General features: G+C 37.1%; 1 protein-coding gene across 1 annotated transcript; it reads left to right on the top strand.

The window, feature by feature from the left end:
- Nucleotides 1-1,827: 1,827 nt before the first annotated feature.
- Vha26 (V-type proton ATPase subunit Vha26) lies at nucleotides 1,828-20,175 on the top strand. The gene is made up of 8 exons (XM_089238363.1): nucleotides 1,828-2,203; nucleotides 4,073-4,138; nucleotides 5,713-5,822; nucleotides 9,174-9,240; nucleotides 14,452-14,541; nucleotides 16,351-16,514; nucleotides 17,297-17,384; nucleotides 19,796-20,175. Exons 1-8 carry the CDS (start codon nucleotides 2,171-2,173, stop codon nucleotides 19,856-19,858), a joined length of 681 nt encoding a protein of 226 aa, XP_089094489.1. The 5' UTR covers nucleotides 1,828-2,170; the 3' UTR covers nucleotides 19,859-20,175.
- Nucleotides 20,176-25,035: the final 4,860 nt, after the last annotated feature.

Here is a 25,035-nt window from a genome sequence, read left to right as displayed (position 1 = left end):
TTTAACTGTTTATCTTGCCTTTTTGTTTCGTTCATCATTATGATAGATCCGGGACATTTCGAAAGTGTTTCAGGCCCGTGGGCGCTCGTCTTAAGCTTTACATGAGGAATTTTGATTTCTGAATCATTCCTGAAGTGCTCGAGCACCTTCTGACAGGGCCGTAGCTAGGATTTTTGCCACCCGGGGCAAACAGCATTTTGCCGCCCCCGTGCCTCAAAGTACTGGAAGTGCTCGAAAGTCGTCCGCCACTTTGTATTTATGGTTTTGCTGCCTGTAGGCTGTACAAATTTCGCCACCCTTCTTCCGTTCCACTCTTATATTCTTGAATACGTATCACTGGAAATATATGCCGCCCATCCGAACTTTCCGCTATGTAGATGTATTGAGAAAACAATATTAAAAAATAAAAAACTTTTTTTACGAACCGTGATAAGTCATCTCTCTGGCCTATAGTATTTAGAAAAATAATCTGGGCTGTTTTTTTTTTCTTCATTTTGTACCAATTACTTTGCTTTTAAAGGTATGTGTACGAAAATTTGACAAAAAAGTTTCGAATTGAATTCTAAATTGAAATCTAAAATTGTGTCTGTGTTCGAGTTTTTGCCTGGAATGGAGAAATATTTCTACAATATTTTAATCTAAACAGCTGAAAGGCATTATATATGCTAATGTTTTGCATATATATAATGTTTTTCGCAAAAAAGTCAGATTTTTTCAAACACCGCTTGTTCAAGTGTCTTTAAACATTGTATTTCGCTCAGCACTGAGGTGTTACATACTTTGGCATAATTTTTTTAAAATTAAAATGCCGAGAAGAAATTTTGTGGCACAAGATATGGGTAAATTTTGGTTCTTTTTGTAAAAGGTTCCATGTTGTTGAAGTTAATATTCGAAAACAAATAACAACTGAAATTGTAAAAGCTCTCGTTCAATTGTATAAATATATCCACAGAATTTGAGGGGAAAAAATCGAGTTCCTAAAGTGAATAGTAAATTTTTAAATGATTTTTAAAAACGGGGATGTTTCTCATAGGAAAGCATGGGAAGCCACGGTTTGTTTGGGCTTACTTGGTCCCTTTAATAGAGCGATCACTGGCTTCATCTGGCAACGCAGTAATTTTACAGGTGTTTTATAACCGCAATTAGTACAGTGGTTAGAGCGTAAGGCCGGCGTTACACTATAAAAGTTAGATAAATTTTCTTTTATAAAACTTGGCAAAGATCTTTTATAAATTTTGTATTCGATTTTTTTTTTAATTTATTTTATAAAGGAAATGGACCACATGAAATTGCTTTTGCAAAAGTTTTCGTCCGTTTGTCAGTCTTCGTTAGGCTGGTATTACACTATAAAACTTTGATAAAAATTCTTTCATAAAACTTGAAAATGTAACCAATAAACACATTTGTTGCATTCGAGTGAACTTAACTGATCCGCCTATTGGTTGCATTTTTGAAGTTTTATAAACGAACTTTTATCAAACTGTTATAGTGTAATCCCGGCCTTAGTCTAGTGCTGTTGCTGGTAGTAGTTACGGATGAAGAAATTTTTTTACAATTTGCTATAGGAAATTTATCATTTGCAACCTCTGTAATGGCCTCGGTTTTAAAAAACATGAAACTTATGTGGATGATTGTATTGGATGGAGTAATTTGCGGAAGAAGCGAATTATTTTGATGCATTACATCTTTAGCTATCACTGAGCTATAAGTAAAGTTTACTTATAGCTCAGTGCCTTATATATATAAAAAAAAGTACTCAACTTTCGATTCGGTTCAGTTTGTGTGCTTCGTTCGTAAGGAACTGAATGAAAAATTGAACCCCCCTCCGCTTAGGACTTTCATAAATTTTTTAGATGAACCTTCAAATTTTCCAGATCATCTAATAAATATTAATTGTTAAATTAATTTTGAATTTTATATTTTAAATTTCTCTTACGAAAAACTTTCCTTGCTGTGTTTTTCAATTTTCAAAAAAAGGTAGAAAAGTTTTTTTTGGTGACTAGTCCGTTTTGTCGATGTTACCCAAAAGAAAGGGACTGGATGTATGACCTTGTTGCACTCACGGGACCTGTTGAGATTTGATATTATAATTTGAAGTGGGGAATTATATAATTAATTATTTATTTAAGACAAAGTTTTTAGTTTTGAACTATTCAAAACTGTATCAACCATGGCACTGAGCGATGATGATGTCCAGAAGCAGGTAATTATAAATGATAATTTTGTTTGATGGGCTGGGTTACATTTTGCATAACACTGATAAAAAATATATATATTTGCTGATTTTATTTGTGAACATATCCTTTGAAATTTTCGCTGAACTTAAGTTCCTTAACAAAGGCTTCGAAAATGGATAGGATTTTTCTAATAGTTTAGAGAAGTCCATTTATATACAGGGTCTTTCACAATAAGGGGGAGTGGTCTTTATAGGTGTGAAGTTATTGGAAAGGCTGGAATCCAATATTTCTATAGGCATTATGGAAACAGGTCCATTTACAAGAGGGCTTAACTGGCTATAGCCCACTGTGACATATTTAAGGAATGATTGGTTAAGAAATTTAGGGGGGGGGGAAGGGTGGTAAAATAAAACATGAATTGGCCTCTCATTAGGGCAGTGAATGACTAAACGAGTGACCTAAGTAGTTTACAAGCATGTGAATGTACAAAATAGATTTCTAGAGAGCAAGCGACCAGATCAGTGAGTGGTGCTGTATTTGTATTTGATTTAAACAGCCTGCAAGCATGTTAGTGACCAAGATTGTGTTCACGCTTGTGAGTGAACAAAACTGACCTAGAGAGCGAGGGACCAGGTAGATTAACAACCTAAAAATAAAAATATAGCATGTGCAAACATGAGAATGACCAAAAGAGTGATGAACTATGTAAATGAACAGCCTAGAGATTTTGTGCGCATAGAAAATAATTGAAAAAATAGCCAGGAGAGCAAGGGATTAGGTCAGTGACCCAGACTGTATGCAGGCACATGAATGGCCAAACAAATTGCCTAGAGAGTAAGGGACCATGTCAGTGAGTGGCCAAAAAACTGTAGTAGCGGGAGACAGTAGTGAATTTACAGGGGCAAGTGGGCTATGGCTCACGATGCCAAATTCCAGGAAAGAGTGGTAAAAGAAATTGGCGAGAATAAGAGAAAGGTGGTAAAATTTGTTTGCCACGGGGTGGGGGGGGGGAAGCAGGACCGTCTTAAGGGATCAGTAAGGCCCCTGGATCATGGGCCCCCTGGTCCAAGTGGTTTTTCTGAGGCTCTACCAGGTAAATTCTAGAAAATTTCAACCAAATCTCATTTTTGTGGGACCCTTTTTCTCGAGGCCTCCGGGCTGTGCCCATGCATTAAGACGGCACTGAGGGGAAGGTGTCTGGGCCCATACTTTTTATATTGGGCAGGGGTTCATAAAACTTATTGTTGTAGTAGCTCCGTAGCTATTCGATACCTCAAACAGTAATTAAACTTCTCACCGAGTAGCTTTGTGAATTGAGAAGGTATACCTACTCCCCACCTTAACACGCCTCTGTTTGAAATCGCAGCTAATATAGACTTTTTATGTAACAAATGCGGCTATTCATAGGATTACCAGACATCCTCATAAAATTTTGAAAGGGATATAATTTTAATTTTCGTTGTGTGTGTTTTTTTGTCACACATGTTTATGTGCTTTGACCAATCGCCACTGAAATTCCCAGATAACAAGGACCCAAGTTGCCTCTATGCCACCCTCTCACATTCTTATACAACATTACAAAGTACAGTTCCCTGGATACCAAGCGAAGATGAATTTGGATAGAAAATTCATTCCTCTGTGCGGAATAAAACCACCAACCTGTCACTGTTTGGGCAAGTACTCTATCATTAACCTACGGAGCATAATGTAGCTTCTGCTGTATCCCTGGGAAAGGTTTTGGAAGCAATTCTTTGTTAAACTGCTTTGGGGAGCCACAGATAAGCGTTGATTAGAAAAGGGAACACTGCGAGTGAAAAATGTATGCATTATCTTTGTTTGCGTTGAAATTGTAATTTTGTCTAATGTTTATTATAATTTTCTGTTTTTTACTGTAGATTGCTCATATGATGGCTTTCATCGAGCAAGAAGCCACTGAAAAAGTTGAAGAAATCGAAGCTAAGGTGATGACAAATAATTTATGATTATATTTGTTTCCTTTTAACTACATTGTAACACAGGGTTGGATAAACTGTAAAATAATCTAGGTGCAAAAAAAAAAAATCAGGTGCCAAAAAATTGTTACCCAAAAAAAATTATATAAAATCCCAAAAAAATACTGCTTTTGATTTTTTTTGAAGGCATGTTGATCCTCTTTCATATGTTAGCAGATATGCTGCTATAAATTCCAAATATTTTGCCTTCTCAGAGCCTGCAATTTATTAACTGCACAAAGAAAATTTAAGGTGCCAATACCAATTTTTTAGTTGCCATGGCAACCTGGCACTTGTCCAGCTCTTCTGTAAAATCGGGCTCAATGAATGAAGGAAATAAAACCATTAGAATGTGTTAAATAATATGTTGCATATATCTTTTTCCCCCTCCCTTTTTGCAACTAAAAATGTAGAACCTCTTGATATTGAAAAATGAACACCAAATCCCTGAATTTTATTTGTTCCCATTCTCTTGCCAATGCACATTATGAAAAATAAACACTGAAGCAAAAAATGAATATCAAAGTTTTGAAGCCTCAAAACGTTTTTGCTAAAGAAAATGATCAAATAATACGAGTGGGGGGGGGGGATAAATATTTTCATGTATGTGGATACTCGTTATTGTTTTTGCATTCATAGTGAAATTGCAGATAACCTTTAGTGGCCATCTCGAATGTTTTATGATTTTGAAGATGTTTGGTGAGCAAAAACAGGTAAAAAACAACAGTTGTTGTAAAAACCCGAAGCAACCTTGCTTCCGGTATTTTTGGCCTTGTTGAGGAAAAAGCAAGGTAATTGCAAGATTTACCTTTTTCATTCAGAGCGACTGTCATCATTCATCTAGCTATTTTCTTGGTTTATTGGGTAAAGATTGCCTACGAGGGATGATGATGATGCCTGATTTAAATATACAGTCGAATCCCGTTTTAACGAATACCGTTATAACGAAAATCTCGTTTTAATGAACACTTTTCTAATCCCCCAAATAAGTTTACATAGGGACAATGCTAGGTAACCTGGAATTCCTTTATAACGAAATTTCGTTAGAACGAAGGGATTCCTTCGGTATCTTGACGTTCGTTATAACGGGATTCGACTGTAGTTTGCTGAGCAGTATTTAGATAGGTCCTTATACAACCAGTTTAAAAGTAGTGTTAAGGAAAACTATAACTACACTTTTCTACCATTCAAATTCCTTTGAAGCTGTTTCTTAAGAACACACGTGTCTGGGAGAGTTTTTTCTGATTTCAGGCCCGATTCGCCCTGGTAATACAGTCCATGCTTGTTGTAGTACTCATTCAGTTGCAACAAGTCCCAAATGTTTTGATACAGTGACTATCCTATATATTTTATTTTGTATATAATAGTTGTTTTCTGTGGAACGATGAGGGTCATAATAAGCTTCGACTTTATCTTTGTCATAATCTTTCATTGTTAATGGATTTTCTTACCATTCTGTTCTTTCATTCAGATGTTACTTCTGAACGGTTAGTGTCATTTTATACACATGGTATATATATTTTTTCTTGTGTGTTTCATCTCAGGCTGAAGAGGAATTCAACATCGAAAAGGGTAGGTTGGTTCAGGAGCAGCGGTTGAAAATCATGGAGTATTATGATAAAAAAGAAAAACAAGTAGAACTGCAGAAGAAAATGTGAGCATGATTTTTCTTATTTTGTTTTTTATATACAAGGTGAACGTGATATATTCTGTAAAATGAAAGGGAGTTATAGATGAGCCGGAGTGGAACATGAAGCCCTACCAACCCTGTCCTATCTCTGTTTTTGAGTTAGAGGATAATCAATTGTTTAAGAAAAATGTGTAGAGTCTAAAAAAACAAATTTGTGAAGTTTCTGAGTTACGCAAACTAAGCACATATTTGGAATGAGCAGATAAAATCCTGTAAGGTGGCAATTTCCATCGAAATATCTGGATTTATTGGGGAGCCACAAGCTGGTAAATGATCTGCAAAGTTCAAAATTGGATTGTCTCCAATCTTCTTAATAATCAGTTTTGCAAACACCTCTTTAGCTACGATTGGTCAAATTTACCAAAACTTGTTCATTGCACCAGCTTTCAAAAGAGTCTAGGCCTACAGGTTCAGGAGAAATTTAGCTTTTTGTTTGCAATACATTGGCTGAAAGCAGCGTTTGTCAGAATGGACATTTTACTAGATTTCGGCAACAATTTTATTTCCCACTTCGCCAATCTGTCGACGCTTGTAGCTTGCTCTGAAATACAGATATCCTGATAGAGGTGGTGCCGTCTTATAGGATTTTTTTTCTGCAAAATCAAATTGTCCCCAAAATCTGTAACTGCCAATACTGAATTTTCTTCAGATATCTACTTTGACAAATTTCAGTGATGTATTGTGAACAAAGGGATGAATTTCTCCTGAACCAGAACACTGATATGGTTTACTGTAGGCTGTTTCTTAAAGCTGCTGGAATAGGAAAGTTTAGGTGAATTTGACCGGCTGTAGCTGAAAAAGTGTTTGCGGAATGGACTATCATAAAGATTGGTGTGACGATTCAATTTCTGTAACTTTGCCCTTCGCACCTAAAGCTCGCCACATGAAAAAACTCAACACCCAAAGGGGAACCAAAAAAAATGTTGACCCAAGCAGGGATGTCAAGTTAACAAGGTTTCATTTGATCTTACCCTTAAGAATTTTTAAAAATCATTTATGCCACCATTTATATGTATCTGCATATAGAAAGAGTTGAAAAGTCAAGTTTATCATTTATAAATTCACAAAATATTTTATCAGCAATTTTCGGTGAAAAGTTCCTGTGCTGAGAATAATCAGAAATCAGGGCAATAAATGTATATTTTAATTGCTAAAAATATTCATAATTTGCAAATCAGCTGTGCAGTTGTCAAAAAATAAGGTCAAGTTAAGCGAGTAACCAAGGTTCAACTATACAGTATAATATAAATACAAGGCCACAACAGGCAAAATGCCCAACGAGGTGGCTGAGAAAAAGATGCCCACAACAAATATGGATGTCATATATTTCTAAAATAAAGCAACCCCCCCCCTTCCCCTCCCCAATTAAAAATGAAATTTTAAATCAGCAAAAACATGAAACAATCACAAAACTAAGAACATGAATGCGTCGGGGGGGGGGGTCATAAATGCACATTCCGGCATGTACAAGTTTGTTAGAAATTCTGCAGAAGAATGTGCATGGGATGTATGTATGGTTAAGTCAGGCATCTTCAACCCTTTGCTCGTGAGCACCACGGTGCTCCCTGAAGAACCCAGAGTGTCGTGTTCGATTTTGTGCTCGTGAGCACTTGATCATTGTCTCGTAAGTTATTGTCTTGTAAGAATTTTTTTCAATTTCAAATTTATTTTAAAATTTGTGTGAATACATGTTATATGATATTATTGGCAACCAAGGAGACAAATGTCCCATACTGGTTGTTACAATGAATAGGTTTAAAAAATATAGTACAGTGATATTATTTTCAGATACATGATGGGGAAAAAAATATAAAAAATATAGTTACAGATAAAAGTAGTATAATTAACAAAAAATAAATGTTAAAAATTGCAATATAAACAATAAAGAATATTCTCATGCAACGGCGGAGGTGCTATAAAAATTACATATGAATAATATCAACATGAGTTCTTAATATAGACTCAATATTTACCCAAAATACACAAAAGAAAAAAAAAATATGAATAACATGTTAACGATATACATAATAAATATGGAGCCAACACATGAATTTGTACAGGATTATGGGAGGTGATTTAAAGATATGATTTAATTAAGCATAATGTTAGAGGATGTAATCAGAAATGGGACTCGATGTTAATGAATTCGAGCAGGACAATACAAGAATTGCATTCAAAGATTGAAACTATTCTGATTTCATGCATTATGTATGTCAAACTTGCCGTAAGGGTGCTCTTCTAATGATATGTACAAGCAGTGCTTGTGACTAGCGAAAGGTTGTAGACCTCTGGATTAAGTAGTAGTGGTATTAAATGCCAAAAATTTCCCAATATTAAATGTCAATATATCTTTTATTGTAATGAGTCAAAGCATCTGTTATTGTAATCAGTAATTTCTGTATTATTGGGAATGACTGTGTTCATGATCTGTGTCTTTTGCAGTTATGAATGATTGGTCTTACCAGGGTTGTTTTAACCCATTTCTACCCACTGTACTCATTTGAGTACAGCTTAACAAGAAAGAGTGTATGTGTTGCTGATTTTTTTTTTCAGAAAAATATACTCTCGGGCATAAATAGGTTGATTGATATTGTGTCGTTGAATTTTCATATTTAATGATGAAAGTTATTGAAATTATTCCACCTGTGGATATAAATGGGGTTAATGAAGTTGTTTTGATTTTTTTTACATACTGCGTAGATACTATGTATTATGACTCATTGAAACCTTTTGTAAATGATCATAAACTTTTGATTCTCAAAAAATACATGGTAGTTCCTACGGGTGTCACCATCTTTGTCAGGGACCTTGGAGTGATCTGCAGATATAGATATGTGCGTGTTTGCTGTCTTGAAGTGGTTCCTTAACGGACTGTTCTGGGAGCTGTGGATATATCTTGATTAAGTCAAGGGAGCCATAGGTGACAAAAGTTTGGGAACCACTTTCGTAGACTGCAGGAGATTCCAATTCAGCTGAGAATCTTGTAATTGTATAAAAAATCATTATTTGGCTGAAATGGCATGTTTAGACAACATGCGCTGATATTCTTTACCAATTTTTTCAAGCTAGCTTCCAGTTCTCATGAAGTTTTATCAAATAATTCAACATTATTCTTAGAACATTCACCTATACCAAAAAATCCAAACCAAATCATGACAGTCGAAATGCTTCCCTTCGCTAAACATGCTGTTCTGAAACAGTACTCCTGTTTCTGCATTTTTGATTTTGAAATTCTTTTTTTCCAGGATATACTTATCAATAAAATTGCATATATTTCGCAACTCATTGTTTAATTCAGGCGTATTTCTATTTCAGTCAAAGCTCAAATATGCTGAATCAAGCTAGACTTCGAGTACTCAAAGCTAGAGAGGACCATATAAGAGTTGGTATTATTTTTATATTTTGCTTCTCTATTAAAAATTATTATTTTTTACATATCTGGTCGATACCCAGTTCTGTTTAGTAGTACCCAGATTTCGGTGTTACATGAATTTTTGTGAAAAATGCTTTTTTCTGAAATTTAAGTGCAATCATCGGTTTATAACTGAAATAATAGAGGTTATCAAGTAAAGAATTGTTTTATTCTATCAGAACACCATATTAGTGTTTCTCTTTCCCCGGAATCTCAAATTCAACCAGGAATTTCCAGAAAACGTAGTAGAAAAATGCAGTTGATCACTACTGGGTACTTATTAAACATGCAGAATAATTTTTTATCTCTAGAAACTGCAATCAACTAAATTTGAATAAGGTTAAACATATATAAATAAAATAAATTGACTGATGGCAGGGGTTCTCAAACTGTGCGTAGTTACACCCTGGCGTGCCACCAACCTTCGTCAGAGATGCCACGGAACAGCGTCCTTGACAAAGGTGTTTCGGAGAAACTCTTTGTTAAACTACTTTGAGGAGCAGCAGATAAGCGTTAATCAGTGGAAAGAGGGCACTGCGGATGAAAAAAGTTTGAAAACATCTGAATTATATACAGTACTAGCTACAATACCCGGCGCTGCCCGGGTTTTCTTCAATGAGGCTTTTTGGATCATGCGATATCTCCCTCTTTCTTTGAGGGACATGCAAACCGTGTCTAAGTTAACCAGTATGGCGACGTCCTGCGCGACTGATGAAAGAAACAAATCTAAATTTAAAGAAACGTAGAAATGAATAGTCCCCCCCCCCTTTTTTTAATGGGTGTTAGGTATTTCGATTCCCTCCCCCTGAACTTCAAGTTATCAATTTCTGCCTGTTTCAGCTTCCAAAAATGAATAATTAAAGCTGTGGAATTTTTTCGATGCACTTTACGGGGCCCATAACTAATTTTAAAAACATCCTAAACTATATGAATTTATGCAAATAAATATCAAAAGACAATACGGAGACATTAATTTTCATGATTGAGAAGATATAAATAAACGGTTGAAATCAATGTTATTACATGGATATCCAACTCAAAAGTAGTAGATCCGGCAAATTATTCATATTTTTAATTTTCTGGGCTTCGTATCTCCAAGTGAATTCAATATTTCAAAAATCGAGAATTCAATTTAATTTTTAAAATTATTGATGTGGCAGGAAACCCCCCCCCCCACTAAATTTCCGTATTTATGCAGTTAAATCGGCAATTTTAATACTGATTTCTATGAGGATCACCCTTTTCCTGACCCTCAAAGCGATGATGGTGATGATTATGACGTCTATTCAAAAAGCCTCATTACTGAGAGTATTGAAAATGTGGCAAACCATTATAAAGGCATAAACTATTATACATAACTGACAGCATTAAAGAAGTGATAAACCATTGTAAAGGCATAAACACGTCTGAAACGCATTGCTAGGGAACCACGGTAACCAAAGTAAACGTTCGGAAAGTGATTGTTGAGGCCCAAAACCCATTGTTGCCGGACAGTTTTTTGCCCATTTGGGGCATTTGCCCTGGTCTGACGAAATTTTAAAGTAGCCTATCGTTCAAGTCGGGTCACATTTGGTATATATGCAAAATTTGGCGACGATCGATCTAAAATTGTAGATTTGTATAGAGAACATACACACACAGACACACACACAGAAAATCAATTTTATATATATAGATTTTTCTACTCTAAGTATTGGACCCCAATATAATGAAGTTCGACGTAAAATAAGTCAGTCGTACTAAGTGGGAACTGCTATAAGATGAAACGTTATAAAGAGATCGACTGTAACAGGGGAAAGTGATTTCATTTGTCTTTACTATCTAAATGTTATTACAATTAAAAAATTGTCCGTTTTCATTAAAACCCCGATTTAACGAATGAGCTAATCCGATATTTTTATTTATTATATCGATAAAAATTATAATACATCGGGGTTCCGATAGACGAAAATATTCGCACGCGAACAGTATTCGAAAAAAAAATCGTTAAATCATGAAATATTCATTTAATGGGAATTCGTTATATCGGAATCCGATTATGTTTTTCAAACATACTAGACTCATTTGGAAATTTTCTTCATATTCATAAGATTCACCGATTACACTAGTATTATGCATGATCACCGGTAAAAGTAATAACTTTTTAATATTTATCAAATTTACCATCGACGCTTGGGAGTTGTACATAATCGACTGCAGAAGTGATTTCTATAGTATTTATCAAATTTAAGAACGATGCTTGGGTTATGCATAATCGCCACGGCGGCAAAAGTGACAAATTCATCAAACTTACCGAGACGATTGATGATTATGCATAATAACTGGTTATTGTTCACAACAACCTATTAATCCCATCTATCGTAACATGTATGTTTACGGTAAAGGTAAATGTGATAAATCGGCTAATTATGCATAATATCACCAATCGTCTCGGTTTGATAAATTTCCTTACACTTATCAGCTATTATGCATATTACCCAAATTATTAAGCGTCGTTGATAATTTGATAAATACTAAAAAATTACCACTTTAATGGTGATTATGAATTTCATACGTTAAATCAAAGAATTTGATTGCTGAAAATTCGTTATACCATGGTACGATAGCAAAATTTTTTAATTAGAGGTTCATTATATCGAGGTAAGATCGTAAAATTTGTTAAATGGTAGATTATTGTACCCGGGTGCGATCGTAAACATTTTTAAACAGGAGTTCATTATATCGAGGTCCGATTTCAAAATTCGTCAAATATGAGTTACTATTTTGGGGACTTTCGGAAAAATTCATTAAATAACAGTTCATTGTATCCAGGGCCGTAGCTTGCTTTCTCGTGGCTCCGGGGCAGACTTTTTTCTTGAGGCCCCCCCTTGAAAAGGCTATTTTTTACGCAAAAGAAGTTTATATTTTTGTTTGGGGAGGGGGCATTCGTCTCGGGGGCCAGGTGGCAGTGCACCGGTTGTGGAGCCTAGTTACGACAGGGACGACTTAAGAGTATCATGGGCCCCCGGGCCAAGTGGTTTTTCGAAGGCCCTACCTGGTAAATCCTAGAAAATTTCAACCTGATCTCATTTTTGTGAGGCCCCCTCTTCTCTTGAGGCCCCCCAGGCCCATGCGTTAAGACGGCACTGAGTTACGAGCCTGATTATAACTGGTCTGACTAAACCGGTCATAATGAGGGTTTATCTGGGTTCACAAGTACAGAGAATCTCAATTCACATTTATCTTATGACAACGGGATCAACTTATCATATTTACCAACACAAAATGGCATAATAACCTTCGAATGTTACGAATTTAGTACGATTTGTCATGTTTACCAACACCGCTCAGGCATTATGCATGTTTATACATTATACATTATAAATTTATCAAACTTACCAAAGTAGTCTGTGATTGTACATATAACTGATTTGTCTCATTTACCGTCTCATATACAGGGTGTCCTGTAAGTGCTAATATGGCCTTTATTTCATCAACCATCCGTCGTGGAAGCATAGTTCCAACTTGAAAAATGTTCAAAATGCATTTAGAAATCACTCTGAACCAGTTTCGAGAGTGAAAAATACAGTATATCATAAAATGAAAAATCTAAATTTTTACACGTTCCCCCTTGTCCTCTAACTCCTAATCATAAAGATGTTGCCTTGTCTCTTCCAACGCAACAGAAAAAATTCCATGTTTCTAAGTGTAATATTCGGGAGAGACGGGGGACAACAGCTTTCTGCTGGGAATTTATTTATTCACTAGCTATATTACCCGGCGTTGCCCGGGTTTTCTTCAATGAGGCTTTTTGGATCACGTGATATCTCCCTCTTTCTTTGAGGGACATACAAACTGTGTCCAAGTTAACCAATATGACAACTTCCTGCGCGACTCATGAAATAAACAAATCTAGATTTAAAGAAACGTAGAAGTGAACATTTTTTTCCTTTTTTAAAGGGCGCTAGGTAGTTAGTTCGATTTTCCCTCCCCCCTCTCTTTTTAAACTTCAAGTTATCCATCTGCCTGTTTAAGCTTCCAAAAATGCTTAGTTAAAGCTGTGGAATTTCTTCGATGCACTTTATGGGCCCATAATTAATTTTAAAACAACCTAAATTATATGAATTTATGCAGTTGAATATTGAAACATTTATTTTCATGCTTGAGAAGATATAAATGGAAAGTTAAAATCAATATTATTGCATGAATATCCAACTCAAAAGTAGGTCCGCCTAATCACTTCATTTTTAATCTCCTGGGCTTCGTATATCTCTAAGCGACCTCAATATTTCAAAAATTGAGAATTCAATACAATTTTTAAAATTATTGATGGGGCGGAAAATCCCACTAATTTCCGCATTTCTACAGTAAAATCGACAATTTTAGCACTGATTTCTATGAGGATCACCATTTTCCTGACTTTCAAAGCGATGCTGATGATGATTATGACGTCTATTCAAAAAGCCTCATTACTGAGAGTATATTGAAAATGTGGCAAACCATTATAAAGGCATAAACTATCATACATATACTAACAGGATTAAAGAAGTGACAAACCGTTGTAAAGGCATATACACGTCTGAAACGCATTGCTAGGGAACCACGGTAACCAAAGTAAACGTTCGGAAAGTGATTGTTGAGGCCCAAAACCCATTTTTGCCGGACAGTTTTTTGCCCATTTGGGGCATTTGCCCTGGTCTGACGAAATTTTAAAGTAGCCTATCGTTCAAGTCGGGTCCCATTTGGTATATATGCAAAATTTGGCGACGATCGATCTAAAATTGTAGATTTGTATAGAGAACATACACACACACACACAGACACACACACAGAAAATCAATTTTATATATATAGATATATATTTATTTATTTCCAAGAAAAATTAATTTCATTAATTCAGTATTTTAACCAGAACCAGTCAGATATATCAGTGAACTAACTTGGAATGATAGTTTCATCTCTCTTTAAGTACAGGTTTAATTACCATTAGGTAAACTTTGGTCCCAATTAACCAATAACTATGTGTTTGTATGTAAAATCGTACCCTGACTAAGCGGTCATCGTCTATCCCTTAACTTCAGGGTATTGCTGTATATGTTTTGTTAGGAAACTTTCATTAATGCTGCTTCATAAAAATCTACCTTTTTTTTTTCTTTTGATTATAAAAAAAATATCTTGAAATATCTAATTTTTCACATAAAGGGCGTGCTGGAAGAAGCTAAAACAGCTTTGCATTCTAGAACTCATGATGCTAATCAGTACAAGGAAGTCATAAGAAATCTCATTCTTCAGGTCCGTATTTTCTGGATGTTTTTTTTTAATCTGAATTATGTTCCATACTGATATTTTGATGTTCTAAAGCAGTGTTTCTTGACCATTGTTTGTTCATGGCTCCCTTTGGACTGTTTTTCTTTCTTGTGATCCCTACCCCCTTAATCTCGGAACGAAACCATTTCCACTTATTAAATTGATTTTTTGAGTAATTGTACTAGATCTTATGTATATAAGATCATGTATGCTTGTGGACATGAGGACCCCAGGGTAATGGTTGGATAGATAGAGACGTGTTGAGATGGCCTTGGTTTTATAGGCATTGCTGCTCGAATGTGAAAGTAGTCACAATTTCTCCTTGCATCTCTCTCGCAAAAGCTATTTCTTCACATCTGAAATTTTTTCACGGCTCTCTGTGGTTCCCCCCCCCCAGCCACCTGTCATGTCTCCCCTTCCATTTGATTCTCACTCAAAGTCTCTTTAGACTATCCCAGGACTGCAAGGGGCTGGTCATATGGTGCCAGTTTAAGAAAACTGTTCTAAAGCAGGTGTGCACAATCTCTGATCCCACAAAAGGTATTCCTAAGAAAAATACCAACCCACTCACCATATTTGTCTTACTCATTGACCATAACAATTTTCCATACCTGGCCCCACAGGATGGGAAGATTGCACATCCTTGTTCTGAAGCGTTCAACTCAAATTTTAATACTGTTGCTAGGTTCATATATTATTTTTCTAAATGTGCCTACATGTGTAATTTTTTTCTGTCAATGTCACAAGTATTGATATGTAACTCCACAAATTAGAAAAGAAACACACAGAGCTATGACCCTGACATCTTCGACATTGCATGCTACAGCTGGGGACTGGATCTTTCCAGTAGCGTGCTTGAAGCTCTTCTCAAACCTCAATTGTTGGCAAACGTCAGAAAGATATTATAGTCAGCTACTTCCAGTATGTACTGAGTTCAAGGACGTCCACAGGAAAGAGTACATTCAACAATATAAGTATATTTGTTCGTTGCCGCAATTTCTCACTTATGCATCTGTGTAAGGGGGGACGAAAAACAGGCACATAAGTGAGAGAGACATATAAGTGAATAGCATTATTCATCATATCTTTGATTGCAGAAAATTGTCTTATTACTCAGAGAAGCATATAAGTGAGGAATTACTGGTTCAGTCCCCTTGATGAGGGGGGGGGGGAAGAGAAGGGACGTGCCCCCATTTTCTATTACAGTGAAGGCTCTATGTATTTTGCGTAACTGCCGGAGATGTCCATGCAAGCTGCCTGCTGATCAGAAGTCTTTCTGTGGTTTCTAACTTTGAAGGGTGAATGCGGGCCAATTTTCCTGTTACTGTCTTGTCACAGAAAGCAACGGACCTACAATGGTACAAATATTCTATTATTACATTTCACCCATAGTTTGAAAGATGAAATGGCAGCGTTAAAATTCACACTTGATACAGACTCGGACTGTTAGGTACACATGTACACTTTCGATACAACTCAGTCTGTAGTAAATTATCTATGGGGATTGATCAGAGTTGTGCTCGCTTTGAAAGAAAGGCTCATATGATTGCAACTGCCGCTTCTCATATGATTTTTTTTTTTGATAAACTAAAAGTCCCACAGAGATGGTCAGTATCCACAACTATTACTTTTCTGATTATAATAATTATTTTTATAATTATTTCTCTGTATTTGTCATACATTTTTCTTGCTCTTAAACTTTTGAGACAGACTATAACTGCTGTAATATTCTTTAGTTTTATATAATGCTCTTATTTATATGAAGTAAAATTATATTCCAATTTTGCACTTTAGGCTTTATTTCAACTGATAGAGCAGGATGTTCTGATCCGCTGTCGCAAAGAAGATGTCAGACTCATCGAGGGATTAATGCCAGAAGTTTTGAAGCAGTATCAAGAGAGGGTCAACAAGCCTTTAAAACTAGTCATAGACAAGGAATCGTTCATTCCATCCCATAGGCAAGTTTCTAAATTTTACGAGTGGTTCTTTTTTTTTAAATGTTAATGTGAGTTCAAAAGCATTTTTCTGATTATTTAATGCCAAAATGAAATCCTTCAAACTTTGATCTATCATGACTGACCGTACCATGGCCTAAATACAGTAAAACTCCTCCTTACAGACACCCTCTCAGATGCGGTCATCCCCTCTTTTATGATAATTTCTCCTTGTATAATAAAAGTATGCATTTTAAACTCTTGATTAACCACCTCCTCCTCTTTCACGGACGAATTTTTTTTGTCCCACCAGTATCCGCAAAAGAGAGGTTTAACTGTACTGAAATCCAGTCATAATATTGTATGGTCACTCTTGGTCTTCATCAGTGCAGTTGAGTATCAATAATTTGATACTCAACTGTGCTAATGAAGACCAAGTGACCATGCCACATTAAGACTGGATTTCAGTATTTAGGGTTATAGTATGGTCATGGTAGATTGGAGTTTTAAAGATTTAATTTCTTACTGCAGGAAGCAGCAAAAACTGCATATCAAAGTTCTTTTGCCGAAGAAAATTATCGGAGGAATGCGAGGGGGGGGGGGGTTATGGTGCTCTTAAGGTGGCTCTGGTTTAAATGAGGTTAATAAAAGCCCTGATGTGATCACATTAAGTGTATTGCATTATTCTGAGTTATACATAAAAATTTTTATATGCAATAAAAATGTATTCAGTAACGTAAAATTGAAATACTCCGTGTTAAAGAGCTATTCCACCATATATTTTTTTCATCCCTTCTTTCATTTAGCGCCGGTGGTGTTGAGTTATCTGCACAGAAAGGAAAAATAAAAATTAACAACACCCTTGAGAGCCGCTTGGAAATGATCAGTCAACAGGTAATTGATCAATTTTTGATTTCAAATTGATTTTTGTAATTTTTTTTTAAATCAGTGTCCCAAAATATACCCCTAATTCTTTGCATTATTTTTGACATTATGTGCTGTAGATTCTCTAGATAAAAATACTGTATTTGCCTTGTTTTCCGGCATGTAGGGAAAAAACAAGGTATACCAGAAGTGTATTTACATATTCACCGGGAGACCCAGTGGGCTATATATAGCCCAGCATGGCTAGGTCGGAGGGACGGCAAATTCGAAGTAATGAGTGGTCAAGAAAATTAATAGATTGAGAGAAGAGCATCGAAATTTTTATAGCTTACAGGTGGTCAAAACCATAAAAATTCACCTCTGCCTAGAAAAAGTGGCGAATAGAGTGTGCAAGCATGTGATCAATCTAAACAGTTTGCAAGAGCATGTGAGCTACCAAAACTGTGTGCGATCGTGTGAGTCACCTGGAGAGTGAGAAACCGGTGTAAGCATAGGAATGACCTATAGCAGCGTTTCTCAATATTTTTGAAACCAAGGACCAGTATAATGTCTGAAACGAAATGACAAACCACTTGTGTCCCGTATTACAGGACATTCTTATAATTTTGGTTGTACCAGCTTTTTTACACGTTTGTTTCGTTTTTCTCCATTTATTTCACTTTTTAATAATTACTAAAGTTGGGAATACGCACATCGTTTCCATAATATATAAATTATATTATGATAATTATGGCAAAAAATATAAATATGCATCTAGCATATTTGTCAAAGTTTTTCCTCAATTTTCAGTAATTTTAATAACAATTGATGATTGTGCCAACTTCTGGCAACATTTTTTGTGACAATTCATAATGGCCCGTATTTTACTTCATTTAAGAGATCCCAGTTACCGTATTTTTCTCAATGAAATAGGGTTATCTGTTCATTTTATTTTTATTTTTTTTGTGTGCAATACATTCTTTAACAGTGATTTCTAGCAACTCTTCATTCCCCCCACACTTCAGCAATTTTAGCAAATTGCATTTAAGGTAATGAATGACATTCTTTGTCAAGCTTTAGTGATATCCCGGATTTCAAATTGCATTTTCCTTGATGATGTATGGTGAACCTACATATGTTACTACATGATATTTTGTTACATATTATACGTTATTACATGTAACGCATGAAATCATAATTTTTGTGTCATTAGTACTAAGGGGCCTATCAATCACAATGGTTGAATAATTTTTCCTTCAGTTAGAATTAAATTATTGTTTGCCTGTTGGACTGCCTACACCATCGTCCACCTCTGGTCCGTGGACCATAGATTGAGAAACGTTGACCTAGAGAGTAAAGAACCAAGTCAATGTATGACCAAAAGAGTGACCAAAACAGCATCCAAGCCTGTGAGAGACCAAAATAGTGACGGGTCCTGATTAGTGATCTAGGGAGTATGGGAGTGACCTACGGATCATGGATTCTTGTTGGTGAGTGACCGAAAAAGTTATCTAGTGAGACATATAAAGAGTGCCCTAAGAGGGTGTGGAAGCATGTGAATGACAAAAAGAGTGACCCGAATGACCCAAAGAGTATGCAAGCATGTAAGTGATCTGGGGAGTGTGCAAGCATATTAGCTGACCTGGAGAATGAGGGGTCAAGTCAGCAAGCGACAAAACGAATGTGTACGCATGGGAATGAGTGGGGCTGCAACTAGATACTTTGTCGGCCGGGGGCAAGCATGCATTTTGTGTAATGTAGAAGGAGCCATTAAAGAGTGAATTTGGTGCCCCCTCTGGTCTAGTGCCCGGGGCACCAGTTCTACTTGCCCCCTTCCTTAGTTAGGGCCCTGGGAGTGGCCTACATAGCAAGGAACCTCGTTAGTGAGTGACCAAAAATGCGACCCTATAAGGGAGGCACAAAAACTGATCTAGAGGGGTGTAGAGGCATGTGAATAAGTGAACAAAAAATTGACTTCAAGACAAAGATATATTTCATGCTTCCCTCCCCCCCACATCCTGCATCAGGACCCCTAGGTTGGGATCTTTGACTGCCACCTTCATGGTGAATTTACAGTGTGAAAAAATAAAAAATAGGAAGAATTGCCCCAGGCTTTAGGCTGGAACCCCTGTCAGCTCTCCCAGCTTTGTGGGGTTGCCATGGGACATCTACGAGAAACAAGCTGAGCAGACTCTAGCCCCCAAGGGTGGCATATTTGAAGAATGGTGTTCAAGAAAATAAGACTACAATGGGTGAAAGGCAGCTTAATTTCTGTAACCCACATGCGGCAAAACCTTAAATCTGCCTCTGGGAATCAATTCGTCTTGCATCATGTTTCTCTTTTGTCCAAGTTTTTTTTTTATCTGCAGTAATTATATATAGTGTTGTAAATGTGTGTGGGTACCGTTCTTTCATGCTTTTTTCTGATTTATTCATGCCAGCTGCTTCCTGAAATCCGTGAAGCTCTCTTTGGAAGTAATGCAAACAGGAAATTCCGTGATTAGAATGAGGGATGGCTTCTTCATTATCGTGCAGCTGCAAAAAAAAAAAAAGATCTATGTGCTAGTCAGGATCAAATTGTACGGTGTCGGTTATATGAACGTGTCTATTACAATTTGTTGATATTGATAATTTGAATGTTAGAGTTACCATTCCATATATATATATGTAATCGATGTATATTTTATTGAGGAAATCATATGGATATGTAAGTGTTATGAAACTTGATATCAATTTTTTTTTCTCCCATAAAATGTGTTATGATTAACCGAGAGCCAAGTTTTTTATAGCTGCTGTAGAATAAACAGACTTGTGAATGTTAGTCATTTGATTTTCAGCTGTTTCGCATATAATTATATATTTAAAAATATTATGTAGTGTCTCAATTGGGAACTTATAGAGATTCTATTTTTTGAAATACTTGGCTGACTCTAGTGCCATCTTTGAGCAAAAGCAAGTCTGTTATAGAAACTCCATACCCTAGATCTCCCGTTAACAGACAGTAGTGAAGAGAGATAATCCCAGCATATTTTGCTATACATCAACGGACACTCCCCGTTAGCAGGTTGGTTTCGTGGTGTTCATCACAGGTTCCACTGTATAGACTTTTTCATGATTTCGGAGACATGTGGAGTGGTAAAACCTGTTCTTTGCAGGGCTGTCTTAAGAACATCATGGGCCCCATAGCCAAGTGATTTTTCTGAAGCCCTTTCAGATAAATTTACATGCTTATTTTTGAAAATTTCAACCAGATCTAATTTTTGTGAGGTTCCAGGATCTTGCGCTAAGATGACACTGGCTCTTTGCTCAAAGACTGACACTACTTTCAAGTAAATGCAACCAATAAGCTTATTCTGGTAACATTTACTCGAATGCTAATAAGCTTGAAGTTGCAATTGCTTGGAAGTAGCATGTCTCATCCCTTATAGAAGTATTAGGCATAAGCGGAGATAGACATAAAGACCCGGGGTGGGAAATGATAATGCCAATAATGGGTGTAAACACTATGAGCCGAGATGGTGTATTTCTACAAAAAGACCCCTCCCCCGAGAAAAGCCTGCGTGTGCAACTGAAATTACATAAAATTTTAGATCACACGCATACATCTTTTGTCTTCCCCCTCTATCTACGCCCATGTTTTCGAGGAGCAAAATTTATCAAGAAAATCTTTTAGAGATGATAAACTGCTATCAGAAAATTCCTAAATTTATTAGATTTTACACCGCGGCAAAAATCTAAGTATTCCGGACCAGAAATTTTTGTCATTGTCATGAGGCCATATCTGCTGTCCCGGGCACTGGTTCTGTTCTAAATGCGTAATTCTTGGGTTAGTGGGGAGGCAAATATTGCTACTGCCCTGTGGCACATGGTGAATATATTTTTTGCGTTATAAAACATGCTTAAAATTCATTTTTATGAATATTTACTGAAAGAAATTTCAAAATTGGATTAAAGTGAAATGAGAGATATTAAGAAAAGAAACGACTTCAAGGTAATTATATCTTATTTTGGTTCCCTGCTTAAGAACATAATGGAAGCGACACGTGAATATAGCTGCGAGCAAGGAACATAGTACACATAGTGGGGGCGTTTGATGTAGCAGAGTGTATCAAATAGAAACCCGCTATCAGCTTGGTTTTTTTTAAATAAAGAATGCTTAAAAATTTCATAATTATAAAAATCATTGTTCAGACAACAATTTAGAAATAATGTGTGAATATCACTATTTTTAAATATAAACTACGGAAATATTCCTCATATTTTGGTCGCTTCCTCCCTACACATCTTTTCCGCGGCACTTGAGTGCAATCACTTCTCGAAAGATCAATAATATTTTATACTAAATTTAGGAGTAAAAAGTTGAGAAAAATATCAAGTTTATCAAAGCTCCCCACCGTTTAAATTTGTATTATTAGCATAGGCGGGAGGGTAGAAGTGGAAAATCCTCCCCCTCGAATAGCTTTATTTGTACAAATATTTGTTTGCTTCATTTTTTTTTTACACAAGAAACGTAATTATTGACACCCAAAAATCCAGCATAAAAACATTCGGTACGCTTCCAGTATGGAAATATTGACGGTACACAGAAAATAAACAAATAAAACTTGCCAATTTTTCCACAGAAACATGCGTGATTTTTAATTCACACTACTCAAATACACGTACCCACACACGGTGCATGACAAATTAGCTTAAAACTCAAAATATAAATACACTGCTCAAAACAATTAGGGGAGCACATGGTTTTAACAAAATTACGCAAAGATGTATACCGATAAGTAACATAAAATGAATCATCCATAATTTAAAGCCTAGCAGGAAACGGAAGAAGAAAACTTCATATGCAAATCAAAGTTCATGATGTCAAAAACCAGAAAAAGGAGATAAGGGCAGAAATCGGGATGTTGCAGAAACGTCTGTTTTACTGCCGTAACTGTGAAATTCGATTGCGCAGTATTTTTTTTTTGAGACAAGGTGACTTGAGGATGTCTCAACAACGTGATTTACCGGAATCCATGGCATGGCGTGTTATAGGCAGACTGGAATCCGGGCAAACACAACGTAGTGTCGCGGATGCTGTTGGAGTCGCCAGAAGTGTTGTTGCAAGGCCGTGGAATCGATTCCAAGAAACAGGAAATGTTAGACGTCAATAGGGCAAGGTCGGCCACGCGCCGCTACAGCAACTGATGACCGGTATATACGTTTAACAGCCCGTCGAAACAGAACAGAGAATGCTACGCAGCTGCAAAGACGGTTGCTCTTGGCAACAGGACGAAGGGTGTCCAGCCAAACAGTACGTAATCGGCTTCATGAGGGAGGGCTCTATGCACGTAGGCCGATGGTCTGCATTCCGTTGACCTCACGCCACCGTGCGGCCCGAAGAAGATGGGCTGCTGAACATCGAGATTGGGAGCAACATGATTGGAGCCAAGTGCTGTTTACAGACGAGTCCCGATTCAGTCTGGAGTGTGACACCCGACGCGTTCTGGTATGGAGGGACAGGGGCACTCGAAATAACCCCGCATTCGTTCGTGAAAGGTCACAATACAGACGAGCTGGTTGGATGGTATGGGGTGGAATCAGCATAGGCGGACGTACGGACCTGCATATCATTCGGAATGGCACTTTGATGGCCCGAAGGTATGCAGACGAGATACTGCGACCTCATGTCATCCCTTACGCTGGAGCCATTGGAGATTCCTTTGTTTTCCAGGATGATAATGCCCGACCGCATAGAGCTCGTCTGGTGGAGAAAATGCTTGAAGCTGAAACAATACAGCGTATGGAATGGACAGCGTGCTCTCCTGACCTGAATCCAATCGAGCATGTGGCCGCCTGTTACTGTCCGAGACTTGCAGATTGCACTTCTTGAGGAGTGGAACAGTATTCCCCAAAGTCTGATCGATAACCTCATCGCATCCATGGCAAACAGGTGTGCAGCAGTCTTAGTTGTTCGAGGAGACCACACGCCCTATTAAAACTCATGCATCATGTCTAAACAGTACTTTTTTTTTATCGTTTACATGTAACCAAATTGTTGCCCTAAATCATCTTTTCATGTTTTTTCCATATTTTCAAAGAATTAAAGCTTAATTCCAAATTTTTTTACGTCTTTTTGCTGTATTGCGCATTGATACGAGTGTACTATCCATTGTATGCCAATACGTGGCTGTCTCGCACGGTTTTCTTCACTTTTTTGTTTGCTCCCCTATTTGTTTTGAGCAGTGTAGTATAAACTCAAAATATAAATCATTTTCGGTTTGGTTAAGCACGTGACACGAAAAACGTTTGACGGGAAATATATGAAAATTATATTCGGTAATTGCTGTTTTCATTTGATCGTCCACACCTTTTTGAAGTACGTCGAGAACTTAACATGAACGATTCTGGTGACATTTTTGACTTCACTACCGCGTTTTAACAGCGAAAACAAGCTCTTCGACGGAGATCTTGAAGCTACACACAAGCGAGCAGAGCAGTGAAAACAAAATATCTTGAATGCGCTGCTATTATCGCTTGTGGCGGAATTCTCGCTCTGCTGCGGTGTGCGCCGCTATACGCAGGCGCATTGGAATCAGTGTGTTTGATTTCGCTGCTGATCTCTTCTCTCATCGTTGCTTTGCTCTCCGTCCCACTATGTGTGTTCAGCCTTACCCTTTATCTCTCCAGAAAGCGACATTTTGTAGGGAAAAAAGATTGAGAATTTAAAAAAAAAAAAACATTGGTGAAAAAAGGAAGTGGCAAATGAGAGAGAGATAAATAACGTTGATATCCCAAGGAAGGGCCAAATAAGAAACTGACAGATCAGAGAATGACCGAAAGACTATTAATTATAGAAGTCGAGAGGGCGGGGGAACGTGCACTTCCAAAATCTTTGAAGTATTTTTTCCCTTCGTTTCACGACACTCCTTTTGAAGAGGAAAAAATGTAGAGAATATATTTTTGCGTGAGTTCGAAAAAGGGATAGTAGCCATAGGTTGATTCACTCACTTGTCACCCATTGTATGTCGATTGTATACAGTATTCCCTTAGGAAAGTGTTTCTGAAGGTGTATGTCGCGGTGAGCTGGCGATATTTATTTGTGTCTGTGTTTTGAATAGGTACTTTGTCTAGGAGGGTACCCGTTTATCTACAGTACTCATAAGAAGTCGTGTATATGCTGTGACTGGACAAAGGAACGGGTGAAGAAAGTACGAGAACGCTTGCCTAGAGTCAAGACTAGAGCAAAGTTGGTACTCATGCAGGCGGATTATACCCAAGAATGTCACACGTACACTCGGAAACAGCTCCTCTTGATGGTCGTCGACCCTTTAACAAACTGATTAGATATGGGATGTGAATGATCAAACGGCAGCATTCGAGGCTGCTTCAATTGGATGCTAACCAGAGCCAAACAAATGCGGTGCCAGTTGTACATATTCGGCAAAGATAAAACAACATCTTCTAAGGCAGTGGCAGGTGCAGTGGGACAGCAACAATAAAACAGGGAGAAAGATCCACCAGGTACTTCCGAGGGTGAGGCTCCAGGATCAGGGGTGGTCAAGAGCAATGATCTTGTTCTTCACAGAACATGGGCCATTCCCTGCATACCTCAAGCGATTCCACCTTCGGGGTACAGACGCCTGCAGATGTGGAATGGTGGGAACACCACTGCACTATGCCACTGAATGCCCACTGACCA

Source organism: Pholcus phalangioides, unplaced genomic scaffold, assembly GCF_987345545.1.
Source record: "Pholcus phalangioides strain wild (caught in Gottingen) unplaced genomic scaffold, Ppha-v1.0 ptg000010l_1, whole genome shotgun sequence".
NCBI lineage: Eukaryota > Metazoa > Arthropoda > Arachnida > Araneae > Pholcidae > Pholcus > Pholcus phalangioides.
This window is presented reverse-complemented; position numbering and strand designations above follow the sequence as displayed.

Excerpts from the sequence above, each read along its gene's own strand:
- Vha26 (XM_089238363.1), top strand. The coding sequence starts at position 2,171 with ATGGCACTGAGCGATGATGATGTCCAGAAGCAG. Across the intron at positions 4,139-5,712 it reads TTGAAGAAATCGAAGCTAAG|GCTGAAGAGGAATTCAACAT; the intron begins GTGATGACAAAT and ends GTTTCATCTCAG. Across the intron at positions 9,241-14,451 it reads CTAGAGAGGACCATATAAGA|GGCGTGCTGGAAGAAGCTAA; the intron begins GTTGGTATTATT and ends TTTCACATAAAG.